This window comes from Alosa sapidissima, chromosome 8 (assembly GCF_018492685.1).
Source record: "Alosa sapidissima isolate fAloSap1 chromosome 8, fAloSap1.pri, whole genome shotgun sequence".
NCBI classification, from domain to species: domain Eukaryota; kingdom Metazoa; phylum Chordata; class Actinopteri; order Clupeiformes; family Clupeidae; genus Alosa; species Alosa sapidissima.
In genome coordinates this window covers 18941931-18957599 of record NC_055964.1, presented here as the reverse complement: position 1 = coordinate 18957599, position 15669 = coordinate 18941931, and the positions used below count along the sequence as shown (strand labels likewise).

The window sequence follows — 15669 nt, the reverse complement described above, 5'->3', positions numbered from 1 at the left end:
AGATGAAAACACCTAATATTTTGCTTTTTAATTTTTAACTAGGTGGCGCTATACATGAAATAAGTGGTAATGGGATGGGTTGACATGCCCCCTTAAGACCAACATACAAAAAAAAGGTGGACCTCCTAGGCCCTACGGTTCTCGAGATATTCACAGAAAACTGTCTCCGGCCACCTACAGGCCAGTTGGTGTATAGTAACATAAATTAATTTATTGTGTGGCCCCCCATGAACGGAATTCCACAAATCTTGGCGTGCATACAGAGGGTGTCATAATGATCCTACACTTCCAATTTCGTGCAGTTTTGACTATGTTAGGTCACAGATACCTTCAATTACACCACCTCATTTTTACTTTTTTGTGTTTAACTAGGTGGCGCTATACATGAAATGAGTGGTTATGGAATGGGTTGACATGGCCCCTTGAGATCAACATACAAAAAAAAAATGGTCCTCCTAAACCCTACGGTTTTCGAGATATTCACAGAAAACTGTGTCTGCCCTACCCTCCTTTCGGGGGGTCCAATTCAGCGGGGGGGCTACAGATCAAAACGACAAACGATGGTTCCATGCTATCCATGTGGGGTTACATGTCCACCAAGTTTCGTGTACCCCGGTCTTTCAGTGTCCCGGGAATCATTGACGGAAATTTGGGCATGCGAAAAAGAAAAAAGAAAAGAAAAAAAAAAATCTGACTAAACCTATATGACCGCCGCTTCGCTGCGCGGCGGTCATAATAATTAATCCGTAAAATAAGGTGATCGCGTCATCATTGAAAGTGGTGACTTGCGCTGCAACCCGCCCCTTTTATGTGAACGCGCACAAACTCCAATTAGGTTAACCCTGGCTCAACAAATCAACTTCATAATCAGCGTTGTAGTACCGATTAACACCACTTAAGATAACCAGGTTTTGTCAACTCTGGTTTAACAAAGTAACCCTGGGTTACATCTGGGTAGGTTAAGCTCTCTTCGTAGTACAGGCCCCTGTGCAAGGTGGTCAGACCAGCAGTGAAAGCCCATGTCTGAAGCCCCTTGAGTGGAGGTGGACTCAGTTTGCTGTGGGAGATCCGTGTCGGGGATTTGTCATGTGTTGGTCAATGGGCTGCCACTCTCTGACCGCTATGCTCCCAAAAAAGGCTACATCTGAGTGATTAGAGATCTGTTTGTGTATCTGTGTGTCTCTCTCTCTCTCTGTGTGTGTGTGTGGTGCCATTTGTCTGTGCTTATTTATTTGTCCTTGCCCTCTTGATTGTGTTGCACACACAATTCACAATATATGTAAGAAATGAAATATTACATTTTTAAGAGGCCTTTTCCTTCCTCTCTGTTTTGGGCCTTGTTCTGTAAGTGGCCTCTTGAGGGGTCTGAAGTGCTCAGAGGGATTGTGGAGATGTGGAGGTTTGCTTTGTGGATAACTGCACACCCTCTCTCTCCTCTCCTCTCACATTTGCTCTTTGCATTGTTGATTTCAAAACAATATGTTCCCTTCCAACTATTGTTCTATGTGAGCTATGAGCTATGAGCTGAACACGAACAAATGTTCTTGGCGCTGCCTTAAAGCAGAGATGTGTGTGTGTGTGTGTGTGTGTGATTTGTTGTTTGTCTTTGTTGTCACGACCTGTGAATTTTGTCTGTGTGTTTGCAAGTCTATGATTTTGAAGGTCTTTCTGTTTGCAGCCATCTATGAATTGTGTGATTTAATATGAGTGTGTGGTTCTGTAGTTCTTTTGTGTGTTTATGGGAGTTGATTAGGTGTGTCTGTGTGTTTGTCTGTGTGTGTGTATGTGTATGTGTACGAGTGAGAGAAATGATTGCATAGAAGGTTCTACCTCTGGATGAGTGTGCTATTTTGCTGTAATCGGTTTGATCCTTTAAACACAGCCTGCCAACCAAATGGGTCTTTTTAATGACTGGTTGGATGGGAGAAGAATTTGTTTCAGAGGGTGGGAATCTGGTAATCTGGTGTGTGTGTGTGTGTGTGTGTGTGTGTGTGTGTGTGTGTGTGTGTGTGTGTGTGTGTGTCACACAATTTATTTGTGTTGACCTGTGTATGTGTGTGTGTGAGATGCTTTGGGGTTGGAGTGTGTGTGTGTTAGTCTTGTGTGTGGCATTGGGTGTCTGGGGGTGTGCGTGTGAGTGTTTCTGTCCACTGTAGACTGGTGCTTTACACAGGTCTATAGTAATTAACTTGAACTGAGTAACTGTGTGTGTATGACAGGCTCAAAGGCTATTTTTATCTCTGTTGTGCTTATAGGTTTGGTTAAAGGCATAGTGTATGACCCTTGCAATGGGTTGTTGATATTTGACCTCGGTAGATTAATTACGACTCTTGCTTTCCTTACTTTTGAAACAAAAAGTGTTGATTGGCTGGAATTGTTTATCAGGTTATAATTTGTGGTATATTAATTGAATTGAGCCAATTTGAGTTGTATTGAATTCATTGTTCTGACTGAGCCAATGTGTTTATTTCACATTTGCAGAGCCAGACCTGTGTAGGAAGGGTGTTTTTGGAATGGCTGTATCAGAGGATCATGTACTCTGTTCCCTTTGATTCAAGTGTTCTAACTCATATCAGTCACAGACATGGTCTCTCTGCCATGATATATATATATATACACACACACACACACACACATGCAGACACCAGCACCCAGACACCCCCCCCCCCCCCCCCCACACACACACACACACACACACACACACTAGCACCCAGATACACACACACACACACACACACACACACACACACACACACACACTCACCAGCACCCAGATACATATAAAAACACACACACACACACACACACACACACACACACACACACACACTCACTCACACACCCCTACCCAGTGCGGCCTAACCCTCATAAACACCAGGTCGTAACTCATAATGCATCCGATGGCAAACAAATCCCAGTGAGAACCAGCGCGCCCCGCTTCCCTTTCCAATTAGGCCCAGGGCCCAGCTCCCGGGGCAGGGGCCGCCTGCTGTTGTTCAGGGCCTGGCTCCAGGCACCCGGCCAGGGCCAAGAAACACAGCCACGCAGACACAGGGTCCCCCCATCCCTTGTCAAGGCAGGCGCCCTATACCCACCGCCAAGAACGTGGCCAGAATGTGGCCTTGTGAGCCGCTCGATGTGTTAGTTGAAAATTGAGAATGTGTGTATGTTGGAGTAACACTTGGTTGGCTTACAGTAAAGGGTGTGTGTGTGTGTGTGTGTGTATGTCTGTGTCTGTGTGCAGGTGTGTGTCTGTGTGTGTGTCATATCAGTGCTGTTGTGGGTTTGGCCTCTGTGGAAAGAGTAAATCGGCTCAGAAGTGAGTGTTGGGTTTCAGTTCAGAACTGACTTGACTGTAAAGGCTGGGTGGTTATCAGTGTTTGTGCTGTCTGGGATATTATGCTGGCACTGCTGTTGGCAGTGGTGTCGGTAAGGCTGTGCTGTTATCTAAGGAGAGCTTTCCCAGCTTCTCTGGAGCCCAGACGTGTCCTGAGGCTGTGGTGTGGAAAGAACTTGGAACACTACAGATGTTCCGGTCTCCAATTGGTTGCCATGGACTCTCCAGCAGGTGTATTCCCAAACTTGAATGACTTGTCACTTGGCTTATTTCCATATGCATACTGTGAGAGCCAGAGGATGGAGTGAAGAAAGACCAACTATGTGGTTGTCCTATTTTCTATCACAAAGATTTTCAGAGTGACAATTTTCTATCACTCTGTTCTGGTCTCTGGGTGTTGAGCCTGTAATGGAAGGTACTGCTACTACGGAAGGTGCTGGAGCTTTAAGACCTGAAGTTTTGTTTCCTGTCTCAGCACTGAAGCAGGGAATGGGGTTGACCCTTGGTGCCGTAATCACCATGTGTCCGTGATTGGACTTCCCCAGGAATATGTTTGTGGGTCTGTGTTTATATCCTCTGGGCTGTGTCCATGTGACCTCTGACCGGCAGGGGTCAAGGTGCAACCACACTGAGCTAATGAGGCTACGCTACACTAACCACCATAGTGACTTACTGACTTCAGCAGTCAGACTAAGGGGTCAGAAGCAATGGAGAAGAGGAGAACTGGGTGGTGTGTGTGTGTAGGGGTGCTGGTAGTGTGGGTACTTAGTGTGTGCCATTTCTCTTTTTGAAAATAACACACACACACACACACACACACACAGAGACAACACATTTTAATGATCTTTATCGGTCCTAACTTCCCATCAACCACTACATACATACAATACATCCTCAAATGATACTTCTGGCCTACTGGTCCTCACGTGTTTGCCTCTGCTAACTGAATGATGTGGATTATTGTCTACTACTGACTGCGACTAGTGTCAGGTCAGCCAACACCAGCTGCAGTCTGTGACTGCAGTGTTTCCCACAGAATTGAATTCTATTTGTGGTGGTTGGTTTGCAGAATTCACTTGAATGCAACAGTTTTTAAAAAATTAGCACAGCGTGGTTATGATGCTAACCAGATTTAAGCACAATTTTAGCCTGGAAAATCATTGCGTGGTGGTCAATGTTGATATTGTGGTGGGCCGCCACAAGTAAGTCAATGTATCAATGTATGGGAAACACTGGACTGTTACAGTCAAGTTGAGTAGTGAGCTGTATGATGAAGCTTCCATTTCTGAAGCAGCAAACCCAGAGAATACAGACCCAGATAGGTAGAAGCTAGTGGACCACTGTCTGGCCCACTGGAGGCAGATCTGGTGTTTTGCTCGTCAGTTTACAGCCGGCGACTAGTGGATAACCGACAACTGGCCCACTGTTTTGCCACGTATGGTCATAACGCCCTTTATGAGTTATTCTTTTGTGTCTGTTCATTCATTTGATAATTTATGCTATTTATCAACTGAAGATGATTGTGGTTTCGGTGGTGACCAAAATGTAATTATTAGCAATCAAGGATCTTTGTTAGCGGTTAGCCACTAGCAGTTATCTATTAGCACTGCTGGAATCCTTCTTTCAGCATCAGTCCAGTGGCACGGTGCGGTCTCTTCCCCATGCCGCTAGCTCATTACGTAAGGTCCTTTTTATTTTTTTTATTTTATTTTTTATGCCGTTGTTTCTGTTCTTCCCAATTGTTCGTCCGTTTGTTTATTTTCCTCACTGGATGACAATTCCCAGAACTGGCAGTGTGTTCTCCGAGTTTGGGTGTTCCTCAGTTATGTGCTCTTGTTTCTCTCTCATGTGATGTCAGATGGGCTGCAGTTATTCTGTCCCGTGTGTGTGTGTGTGCGTGTGTGTGTGTGTGTGTGTGTGTGTGTGTGTGTGCGTGTGTGTGTGTGTGCGTGTGTGTGCGTGCGTGTGTGCCTACATGCATGCCTACGTGAGCGTGAGGAACTGAGTGATTGTGTGTGTGTGGGAGAGGGAGAAAATGTAGCCTACAGTATATGTGAGAGAGAAAGACAGAGAGTCTGTGTGTGGTGTGTGTGTGTGTGTGTGTGTGTGTGTGTGATGTGTGCAAAATCGTGAGACTCAGGAGTACAGTCACGCTCTCCACCCTGCTAACTACACTGTGTTTATTTGGAGTTCCCTCATGCAACAATGTGTCCACCCTCTCTCACACACACACACACACACACACACACACTCTCACTCTACAGGTCTCGTGTTATCTCCTTCCCTGTCTGCGTAGCGGACTGGCTGAGAAAACAAATGCTGGTCCTGAGCAGCAGTGGCAGCCACAGCAGCAGCACCTCCTGGGGTTCCTGTCCCATTGAAGCCCCAAGCCCCTGTCCCCCTTTTAAAGATTACATGAAAAAGAACGCAGAATGTCAGGAAGGCACAGTCCCTCGAGTCGGACCTCTCTCTGCTGCTAGGGTCTGGACCAGGCTGTCCCTTGTGGAAGGGCATTGTAAATCAGCCAGGCTGTAAAAACACCTTTTGATGTTCGGATAATAAATAGTTGTATCTGCCATAGTCCAGGTGCTCGGAAAGATCAAGACCCTTTGATTTGTTTCTCTTTTATGTTTGCTCTTTGTGTAAACTGGGGGGGGGGGGTGGTTGAGATCTGGAGTAGTATGGGGGAAGTGTGTGAGACAGCGGGGGGGGGGGGGGGGGGGGGTGGCGTAGGTGGGGACAGACTTGGAGAAGGAGAACAAGGGCAGGGAGGAAGAGGAGGACAAAAGCAAAAGCAAATAAGAACATGAAAGTACTTGGACTTGACGTAGACTGATGGGAATGAGGGAGATACAGTAGATGAGGGGGGGGGGGGGGTAGTTTTAGGGGCGAGACAGAAATGAGGGAAAGACTGAGAGAGGGGGGGGGTGGGGGGGAGGATGGGGACGGTGAGCTTAAGCCAGTCTGAGTACTGTGTGTGTGTGTGTTGTGTGTGTGTGTGTGTGTGTGTGTCTGCCCTCTGGGCTTCAGACCTCAGTCTCAATCTGCTGGTATGTCTCCTTGCTCCACACCGCCTCTCCCACTCTAAAGCCATCCACTCCCTCCTGCAGAGGACTTTATTAAATCCTGAGGAGGACATACACACACACTCACACACACACACTCTTTCTGTCTTGAAGTCATCATTTTAAGTCATTCTGTTGTGTCATGGGAGCAGTTCAGTGTGAGCAGTTTCAGTGTGTTTATGTAATTTTGTGTGTGTGTGTTTTCAAGTGACCCCATGTGAGGACACGCCTGTGTGTGCGTGTGTGTGTGTGCGTGTGTGTGTGTCTGAGACCCCAAATAAGGACATGCCTGAGTGTGTGTGTGGAGACACGCCTGTGTGTGTGTGTGTGTGTCCTGCTGAGTGTGTGTGTGTCTGCTGTCAGCATAGGTGGGCCTGTGTGTGTGTGAGCTGCTGACAAGCGGTAGCCGAGTCCTGTCGAGGTCTGATGGCCGCAGTGTGATTTCCCAGCGCAGGAATTCACTCTCATTAGAGAGCCGTCATTAGAGACGCCCCGCTACTCTACAGCGCTGCCTCTCTCTCTTCCTCTGCTCCTTCTCAAGTCTCATCTCTCTCTCTCTCTCCTTCTCCTTCTTCTTCTTCTTCTTCTTCTTCTTCTTCTTCTTTTTCTTCTTTTTAATCATAGACCTCTTTTGGGGTTTCTCTCGTGTCGCGCCTTCCTCCTCAAGTGAAAGTTCTTTTTCTTTCCTCTTCCAGTATATTCCTCCCAACTCACTTCTCTTCCACCCTCACTTTCTTTCTCTCCCTCTACCCTTTCTTCTCCTCCTCTTGCCTTCCTGCTACCCCTCCTTATCCTCACCACTCACTCTACACCCCCCCCCCCCAGCAGTCTCTCTTTTGTCTCCCTCTGTCTGATGGAGTGATTTATACATTTCCTGCCTTGCACATCAAAGCACGTCCTCGTCCAGACTGGACTTGGCACAGCGAGGGCCTGGTTGTATTGATGACGGGGACCTGGCACTCGATCTGCTACAAGGTGACTGGAAGGTCGTCCCAAGGTCACTTCCGCGCAGGCTTTTGTCTCTCAAGAAAGCTTTGGAATTGCTTCAGGGAGGGAACAGGGAGATTTTTGGCAGCAGCAGGTTATGCGTGCCAGTATCTACAGTTTGTGATTTAGGTGGAAAGTTGTTGATTTTTGAACAACACGTGCTTGGACTTGGGTTACAAAAATGATACAACTTGGTATGTGAGGACAAGTGCACCACCACCATGCCATATATAGCTAGTTGTCTTTGCAGGGATGCACCATGTGTTGATCATGTCATGAATAAATATGGTCTTCAGTGTAGAGCCACTGAGGAGGTCAGCACAGTCCACTTTAACAGCAGCATTTGTCTTGTTTAAAGGTTGCATCAGCAATAGCGGGATATGTTACTTCTGTTGATGTTCATACAAAACAGAGAGCTATAGCTCGCTACTCCCTCCCCCTCCCTCCCGTGCAATTGAAACTCTCCTAAACGGGCATCTCGTCGGTTATTGGTTGGAACACTTTATTTTGCCTTTGAGTGGTTGCCAACACTTGTTGGTAGCAATTGTTTTTGTGTACAGATCTCGAAGCCTAGGCTGCCCACAGAGACATGTTTTTTTTGACGTCCTGCTTATGGGGGAGGCATCTAGCGGATCGTTAGGAAAGATTAGATGAATGTGATAATTTATGTTTGGGCCTTTTTTGGGCCTGAAATCGCTGATACAACTTTTAAGGGTGAGAGACTGTAGAACTAAAAGACCATAGTGGGTACACGCGTAAAGTGAATGAAGAGTGGGTGCTTATAACAAGTAATGAACACACATGCCTGTTCATATAAGTGTTATTATGGCTTATAAATACATTTAAAGACTTCATGAATGCATTTCTAATGATTTATTAATATCAGTCTAGGAGAAAATGCTTGACAGTTTTTTTTTCCCCTCCTTGCTGCATTTTGTTGTGAGCTAGATTGTTGGTGTTTTTTGGTCTCTGTGTCTGTAAAGCACTTTGAGACAATGGCCATTGTTAATGGAACAACATAAATAAATAGAAATGAAAATTGGAGTTGAATTGAAGGTCACAATAAGGTCAGTGTTTTGGGTGGATTTTTCTTTGTGGTGCAGAAAGAGTTGGCGCAGTAGGGGTGTTACTGGGGAAAGGTTGTGTAATTGATGTGTGATTAGTACTGTTATGATGGGATGTAAATTCTTGTATTGTGTATTTGAGATGGTGTGCCAAATATGCCGGGTTTTCTCTCTCTCTGTGTGTGTGTGTGTGTGTGTTTGTGTGTGTGTGAGAGAGAGAGAGATAGTGACTAATGACTAATTTATCCTACATTTTTGATAGGGTCGTCTCTTTTAAATGTGTGAACAGATGAGTATATGAGAGAGAGAGAGACTTTGTTTGGATTATGGATGTGTGTGTGTGTCTGATGGTGTGTTGATGAGCTTTAATCATGATAGGTTCATGTGTTTGTTTGCAGATCCTGGATGAGATCTCTGAGCACGGCATTCGCATCTACCAACTTCCTGACGCAGACTCGGACGAGGATGAGGAGTTCAAGGAGCAGACACGTGTTCTCAAGGTGTGTATGTGTGTGTGCATGTCTGCGGTATGTGTTTGTGCGTGTACGTGCATTTGGTGTAAACTTGGGTGAGTGTTGTAATGTGTTTACTGTTGTGTTGGTTGCAGTCAGATATAAAATGAGTGAGTGATTAATCACTTTCTCTCCATCTCAACAGCGATCCTTACTCCTTACTCTGCGGTCACTCACTCACTCACACTCTCTCTCTCTCTCTCTCTCTCCATTCTCACCGACTCCCTCCATCTGTCTTCTACACTCCTGCACTATTCTATGCTTTCATTTGGCTCTTCTGTCCATTTTTCCCCTTTTTACCTGTCATCTCTTCCTCCCGCTTCATCCTTAACACTCTCCTTATTTCTCTCTTGCTATGGCTTTATCTGTTTTCCTGTTTTCTCTCTCTCTCTGTCCATTTGTTTGTATCTCTCTTCCTGCCTTATCCCCCCCCCCCATCTCTTGTAATATCTCATCTCTCTTTATCTCTCTATCAATTTAAATTCATTGACATTATAATTAATTCAGTTTATTGGCATAATTCTCTCATTATGAAAACAGATACAACATCTCTTTAAAACAACAAAAATCTAAATAAAAATATGTATTAAAATGAATAAACAAATGGATTAAAAAAAACATGTTGATAATTAAATGGTCAAATGTCTTTCTCTCTCTGTATCTGTTCTCCCTGCCTTTGTTCTGCAGGCCAGTATTCCATTTGCAGTGATTGGCTCCAACCAGCTGATCGAGGTGAAGGGGAAGAAGATCCGCGGCCGTCTGTACCCGTGGGGTGTGGTCGAGGTGGAGAACCCTGAACACAACGACTTCCTCAAGCTGCGTACCATGCTGGTGTAAGACACACACACACACACACACTCTCACACTCACACTCACAAGCAGATGAACTTATAAACATTTTAAAATAATATGTTTGCAATGCATGCATACTTTTTTCTTGTTTCCGTGCACAATGAACAAATGTCACCTCAAATACAAGTCGACCCTTGTGACAGACTTAATTTATCACCGCCTGTAGTGATGTTTGCGCTTAAACGAGACTCGTGTTATTTAATATTACTCAGGATAAGATTGTAAATACTTGTAAATACTGCCCTCTAGTGGATATATCACATATCAAGAACACTAACTTTGACGTCTCGCTCTCTCTCTCTCTCTCTCGCGCTTTCTGTTTGTGTGTGTGTGTGTGTGCGCAGAACACATATGCAAGACCTTCAGGAGGTGACCCAGGACCTCCACTATGAGAACTTCCGCTCTGAGAGGCTCAAGAGAGCTGGCAGGTATGCCTGATGCCCCCCCCCCATTTCAACTTTCTGCACCTCCTATAATAACTCATGCACTCTAAAACCTTAAAGGAGCTATATGTAATAATTACATCAAATGTTTAAAATGATTACCAGCAACAAGGACAGGACCTGTAATCGCTCTCGTTCTCTCTCCTGTGCAAACAAAATGTGTATGTGAAAATATAAATAGCCTGCTGTCAGGCAGTTAATGGGCTACAGTGCAGTGAAGATTTGGGAAGTTATGGTAGACCAACCTGGAGTGAATACACACACAGGGGAATTCTCTCTCTACTCGTAGGCTAAGTAGCCTGATAGTGGCCGTACACCTGCAGGTACCACTAGGTCTGATAAACTGAAATAACTTGGTTTAAGGCTAGATATGCCCTTTGCTAATCTGGCAACCAGGCTTTTAGTATACCAGTCTGGCTATGATTGGGTAGTAGGCAATAGGTAGTATCAAAAATAAACAGAAATCAATTTTGAAATGGTGGATATACTGGTGATAGCATTATTACCAATGAAGTCAGCATTTCAATTTAACATATTTCCTCAATCTCCGATGACATATGATGGTCCCTTTATGATTAATTACAAGAAATTTGTAAACTGCCAGGACCTACCTCCCCTCCTGCCAATCTCACTCTTGGAGTGGAGGAATGTTGCCTCCGGGGTAAAAGGTTAGAGGGAGCAGTGTTCCAGAGCACTGTCCCAGAAGGCTGATCCTGATCCACTTTGTCTGGCTAAAGCTCACACGTGTGTGTGTGTGTGTGTGTGTGTGTGTGTGTGTGTGTGTGTGTGTGTGTGTGTGTGTGTGACATTACAGAGCTGTGGAAGAGGAAGGAATGGACAAAGATCAGATCCTGCTGGAGAAAGAGGCTGAGGTAAGGACTCTCTCTTTCTCTTTCTTAGACACACACACGCACACACACCATTGAACTGTACCCTGTGAACTTGACAGGTAGGTAATAAATGCCTTGGAGTCCCCCTTTTGCCCCAGTAGGGCTGTTTTTCTTCCCCCATTGTGTGTGTGTGTGTGTGTGTGTGTGTGTGTGTGTGTGTCTGTGTGTGTGTGTGTGTGTGTGTGTGTGTGTGTACTGGGTGGGCCTATAGCTCCTAAGGGTGTAATGGGCCATAAAACCAGGCCGGTTGGTAAACATGAATGTCTGCACAGGATATGACATCAGCTTCCAGTATGCCTGGCCTTTTTAAAATGGTGGGAATGTCCCGTGTGATGTATGGAAAACATACAGTGCCTGTGTGTTTGTGTGTGTGTCCTACATCAGGCAGTGTGTCCTCACACAAGGTCAATCTGACCTGTGGAATTTTAAAATGTTGCTGATTGTTCTGCATTGTTTGCATTAAACAGATGGACCAATACACAATGACAGGGTGTAGTTTTCATAGGGCAAATGTGTGTGTGTGTGTGTGTGTGTGTAGAGGTTACAACAATTGTAATAATCTTGTCATTATAGGTCTTTATAATGCCAAATAACCTGCAATCTTCTTTCACTACTACAGTGTATAAATTATCTTTAGGTGTGTGTGTGTGTGTGTGTGTTCATGGGTGCATAAACGTCCTAATTAAAGTCCCTTTTGTTTAGACCTGTAAATCAGCTTGGCCCTGAAATACCACTGCAGATCAACACTGTTTTGGAATCCATTTATGCTCCTAGAATACAGTAACTTGTGCCTGTGTTTGTGTTAAGTTAATCAATTTTCATCTCCATGGAACCATTCCTGTAAATATCCTAATGTTTCTGATGTAAACTGTCTCCTCATCTCTCTTTCACTCTTTTCTTCTATCTTCTACTCTCCCTTTCCTCTTCTTCCCCCATCTCTCTCTCTCTCCCCCACCCTCCCTTCCTCCCTTTCTCTCTCTTTCTCTCTCTTTCTCTCTATGTCTCTAGTTGAGGCGAATGCAGCAGATGATCGCTCAGATGCAGGCCCAGATGAAGATGAAGCCTGGAGATGACTGAGACCTGAAGACGGGGGCGGTGTGTGCGTGTGCCTGCGTGTGTGTGTGCGTGTGCCTGTGTGTGTGCGTGCGTGCGTGTGTGTGTGTGGTGTCGTCCATCTGTAACTCTCCCGCACACTGCCCCCTCAGTCCACAACGGTGAGCTGAAGTTACAACCCGCAGTTTTTGTGATTTTGAAAAGGAAATGCGGCAATATCATCAGAAATACCATAATTTACAAGTGTTGACATAATCATTTTAATTGAAATAATAATTGTGTCCCTCAAACTTAAGAACCCTCCATTTGCTCCATATAACAAAACAGGCTGATTTTGCTGCTGAGCTTGTATTTTGGCATTGCATTTTATATGCATAATAGGCTTCATACAACATCCTTGGGCATCTTCAGGTATAATGCTTAGAGTCCGTGCTCTATGACTATCTCCCTTCTTTGGCCATTACAAGCATTGAAGGAAAAAGTCAAATTTGAAAAGCCTGATGCATCCCCTAGTCACATCCACACGTCTTATTTCAATGTCAACAAGGAGAAAATGACTGTAACATGACCCCTTTAAACTGTCCAATCCATAGAAGTAGAGTGGAGTTGGATGGACGCTTGCAGTATTCATTCTCAACTATAATTCTGTGTTCCAATCCTCTCATCTCAACAGACCCGCCCTATTTTGATTGACAAGTGATCTGTCACACCTGGACTCCGCCCACATGGATCTTTTCACCAACCGCAAGACACCAGCAAGGAACATAATAGCCAGAATTGGCAAAGTGCAAGACAATCCTACGATACACTTCACATCACGCATCCATACACACATCACACACAAGTACACTACAATTACATGACCTCATTGTTCTACTAACTTTAACAAAATTAACAAAGAAATATTTTTTCTACTATGCATCATGCATAACATGTGCATACATACACACACACACACACACACACACACACACACACACACACACACACACACACACACACATATACAAACTTACACAAACTTACACACTCACCCTAACGTTGTACAGGGTTGGTTACTTACATATCTTAATTGTGATTTTTTTTTGTTTTTTAAATACGCACCAGCACTAGTGGTAAACTCAAGATTAGAACCATCTTGTCAGTTTCCACTATGTTTTGTCTGTAATACTGTAACAGATATTGATTTATGAAACATTGTTGTCAGCAGGTATCCAGTGATATGCCTTTAATGTAATTAACATGTCACAGCATGGCATCTTAATCGGTACGAGTGAGCAGAAGACTAGAGGATGCAGGATGGAAGGGAAGCTAAAGTGTTGAAATGTGTCAACGTTTACACAGTTGCTTGTGTCATTGAAGAACAGCTGATTTTTCCACTAGTTCTCTGTGTGTCTGCTCGAGAAATGTGTCCAAGGCTGTCCTCCTTCAGAGAGCATGTGTGTGTGTGTGTGTGTGTGTGTGTGTGTGTGTGTGTGTGTGTGTGTGTGTGTGTGTGTGTGTGTGTCTGTCTGTCAGGGAGAGAGAGAGGGGGGAAGTAGAGGTCTAGTGGTACGTCTCAGTCCCAGCACCTTTGTCTAGACGCAGCAGACATGGAACACTGCCTATGGTGCCTTGCATCGGACACTGGCAAGTCAACACCGCCATCTTGTGGCTTGTAGTGGAACTTACTGCTAAATATGTATTCAGTGATTACTGCCTGTAGTCTCACCAGTGTCCCTTTATTTTATCAGGTTATATTCGATCTGGGAGAGAAATTTATGGGTCATGTAATAAGTGCACAGTGAGATCACTGTTTCAATTTCCTGATTGACAAAATGACTAATTTTGGGTATTGGCACTGTCATTACTTAAGGTTTGTTGTTAAAAGGTAGATTTTGAGAATCAGACTTTAAGAATTAGATCATCAGAAAGATATTTATTCAGTGACAGTTTCTTGGAATGGAATAATTCATCTCATTTATCTGAGATGATGGCTTCATCCTTCATCTCGGATAAATGCCCTTTAAGCGCAACCACTTACAAGTTCAAGGTTTGTCAGCATAGCGCCACTATTATATATATATATATATATATATATATATATATATATATAACACACACACACAGCACAGAGAGAGAGAGAACAGCAGATCATAGGCCACTTATCCTTCTGATCTGCTTGGCTCCATCACTGCACTCCTTGTGTGCATTGAGGTCAAACTCTATGGGACGACTCATCATCAGTAGACCTACTAAGAAGCCCTGATAGCAGCAGATATGGCCCTCATCAGGGGTCTGCCCACTCAGACAAGCTCCCTGGCTAACTGTGACTCAGCTCCTAAGAAACTGCTGAGTCGTTGAAAGCCACGAGGGAGGGCAACCTTTAAAAAAAAAAAAAAGAAAAAAGTCTGATCATGTGATGACGATCCAATCAGGAGAGAGCTATCAGTGTATTGCCAAATGCTTCCCATGGCAATGATTGGCACAGATTCAGCAATTGATCATGCAGTGGAGAGTAATCAGCCTTCCAACAGGGGAGGTTGTGTGTGTGTGTGTGTGTTGTGTATACATGTGTGTGAGATCAGATTTGTTGGATGATTGGTCACACAACTTCTGTGGTGATTGTTTCAACTGCAGGGATATTTCAGCACATTCAGAGCAAAAACACTAATTCGTTTGGTCTTGTTTTTAATTTCCCACTGTTTCTCTCAAAAAGCCTTAACTTGGTTCCTGTCTTGACCATCTATCAGCATCTGATTTTAATTTTTAATTCATTTGATTTTTGTTTTTATCACTGTATTCTTCCCCATAGAGTTAAGTTGTTGTGTTTGCATTTTGCATGTGGTTTATTGAAATCTGCAGTGAACGCCAAAATCAGTGGTTGTCTTCTGCAGATGGGGGTGTTGAGTTGTTTTATATTTGGATGATGAACTGCATGGTTTGGCTTGCTGTTTTGGGATTAATGCTGACTCTAGTCCTTGCCAAAAGTGCTCTGTGATCATGGTTGAGTCAATGCTACTGTAGTTCTATTTCACCCTTGTATTCAGTTCTTTTTTTGTACTCAGTTTCGACTCACTCTAAGAAAATAAATATTGTCAACAAGCTTGGAACAATCTGACTTGTTTTACTCACTGTTGTGCCCACAATAGTATGGACATCACACTCGCGCTCTCTCTCTGTCTGTCTGTCTCTCTCTCTCTCTCTCTCTCTCATTCTCTCACTCACATCTGGCTGGAATTCAACGGCAAAAGCAAACACAGGTGTCCAAAATGAACACACAAGCATGCACATTCTCGCGTTCTCCTTGCCATCACAGTTGCTCGCGGGCTGAAATGCATCTCTGCTCGTGATCATTGCAGAACGGAGGAAATTGGGCTGCATGAGGAGGGCGTTGCGTAACGGAAACGAGGCCGCATGGAATCAGCACAAACTCAGCCTGTCCTCCGGCGTAGAATGCTGATGATCCGATGGGCCGTGAGGTCAC

The 15669-nt window shown here is 44.5% G+C and overlaps 1 protein-coding gene across 2 annotated transcripts in view; it reads left to right on the top strand.

Moving 5' to 3' along the window:
• The window catches only part of zgc:63587 (uncharacterized protein LOC393431 homolog), a 35721-nt gene extending 20423 nt beyond the window's left edge, over positions 1–15298 (top strand). For both annotated transcript variants that reach the window (XM_042100869.1, XM_042100867.1), the window contains exons 8-13: positions 8852–8953; positions 9653–9798; positions 10162–10245; positions 11075–11132; positions 12159–12364; positions 12877–15298. In XM_042100869.1, the coding sequence (XP_041956803.1) occupies positions 8852–8953; positions 9653–9798; positions 10162–10245; positions 11075–11132; positions 12159–12227 (459 nt within the window). In that variant the 3' untranslated portion in view covers positions 12228–12364; positions 12877–15298. The remainder of the gene's footprint in view (positions 1–8851; positions 8954–9652; positions 9799–10161; positions 10246–11074; positions 11133–12158; positions 12365–12876) is intronic.
• The last annotated feature ends 371 nt before the right edge of the window (positions 15299–15669 follow it).